The sequence below is a fragment of the Amphimedon queenslandica genome, unplaced genomic scaffold (genome assembly GCF_000090795.2).
Source record: "Amphimedon queenslandica unplaced genomic scaffold, v1.1 AMPQUscaffold_3615_Cont24393, whole genome shotgun sequence".
In the NCBI taxonomy this organism is placed as follows: domain Eukaryota; kingdom Metazoa; phylum Porifera; class Demospongiae; order Haplosclerida; family Niphatidae; genus Amphimedon; species Amphimedon queenslandica.
Genome location: NW_003556060.1, coordinates 1 through 1426, shown reverse-complemented (window position 1 = coordinate 1426; position 1426 = coordinate 1). Strand labels below are relative to the sequence as shown.

General features: G+C 31.6%; 1 protein-coding gene across 1 annotated transcript; it reads right to left on the bottom strand.

Annotated features, from left to right (window-relative positions):
• Nucleotides 1–43: 43 nt before the first annotated feature.
• Nucleotides 44–839, bottom strand: LOC109592889 (uncharacterized; the record flags this gene model as incomplete). The annotated part of the gene is made up of 3 exons (XM_020008208.1): nt 44–78; nt 133–468; nt 657–839. Coding segments are annotated over 3 exons (554 nt in total), but the record flags the coding sequence as incomplete, so codon positions are not given.
• Between the last annotated feature and the right edge of the window lie 587 nt (nt 840–1426).

The window sequence follows — 1426 nt, the reverse complement described above, 5'->3', positions numbered from 1 at the left end:
CAGAACATGTTAATGTTAAGTGGGATCCTTCAATGACACTAACAGTGCCATTAGGAGATACTCTTGGGTTTAAAAAGTCTACAGAAAAGAATTAATGAAACATATGTACAAACAAATGATATATCAACTCACTAAAAGCTCCAATAGTAATGACAGATTGCTGGTCAGCTGAAAATGATGAGCATGTCAGTGTATCACCAACATCAACAACAGTAGCAGGATGTACAAGAGTAAGAAACAATGTATTAGAAGTATTTGATATTATAACATTTCCACTAAAGTCACCATCACTTAGTACAGTACTACCTTTCCTCCATACACCATCAGAGAAGGAAATAAAATCACCTTGATTACTAATAAATCTGCATCGAATACAAACTGGTTTTGTCAATGGCACATTGATGGTTCCATCATTTAATACTAATATCGATGTTGCATTAGCAGGACATGAACCATTAGTGACACGATCTGAAAGTGAGAAATGATTTGAAGTGATTGTTACAAAGTATGAACAAGCAATTGTACAGTGTATGTGACGTATAAAATAAAAATAAAATGAGAAAGATAAACAATGCATATAAAACTGTGATAGTTTTGACAATAAATAAATCACTGAAGCCATGCAGTCATTTAGTAAATACATTTTACTTACTCACCAGTACAGTTGACTCCCTGAAATCTTGTACCAGTACAATTACAAGTATAATTATCAGGAGGTGAATACTGTATACACTGTCCTCCATTCATACATGGACTGTCTGCATCACAGATACTAGCCAAATAACAGTCAGTACAATTGGAATTGACAGTATAACCGACATGACAGATTAAATTGCAAGCTACATAACAACAATAAAAATGTATTTGTAATTATAAATTAGCATACTACAAGTGAAGTTATTACTCTCAGTAGCAACATATCACAAAAATGGTCCATTAAAATGACACATTTGATCCAAAATTATAACACATAAGAATATGTTAATTTCGATAATTATGTTATTTCAGTTAATGATAATACTGATTATTTAAACTTACACATTAGGTGTACCATAGTATCTGTGGTTGTACTTACAAGTATGCACACAATCAGATATTCTGCCAAATTTGTGGCAGGAATTTTGGTAATATTTACACAACCACACAAGCTATGGTTAGATCACTAGTAGGAACTAGGAATTTAAATTATATGTATAAAATTTTTGGGGCTTCAAGTACATGAACTTAAGCATAATCATAGTAAACAAAACATGTGACCCTACATCTGTTAGTTTCACTATCCTTAATTATTTATCCTTCTATATGGATTCTTTTTGTTACAAGTATTTTAACAAAGAGTGCATTAAGTAATTTCAAGTTGCTATTGTACATGTGAATGACCCACAAAATTAAGGATAATAAAGGAGATACTATGTACATTGGCTTA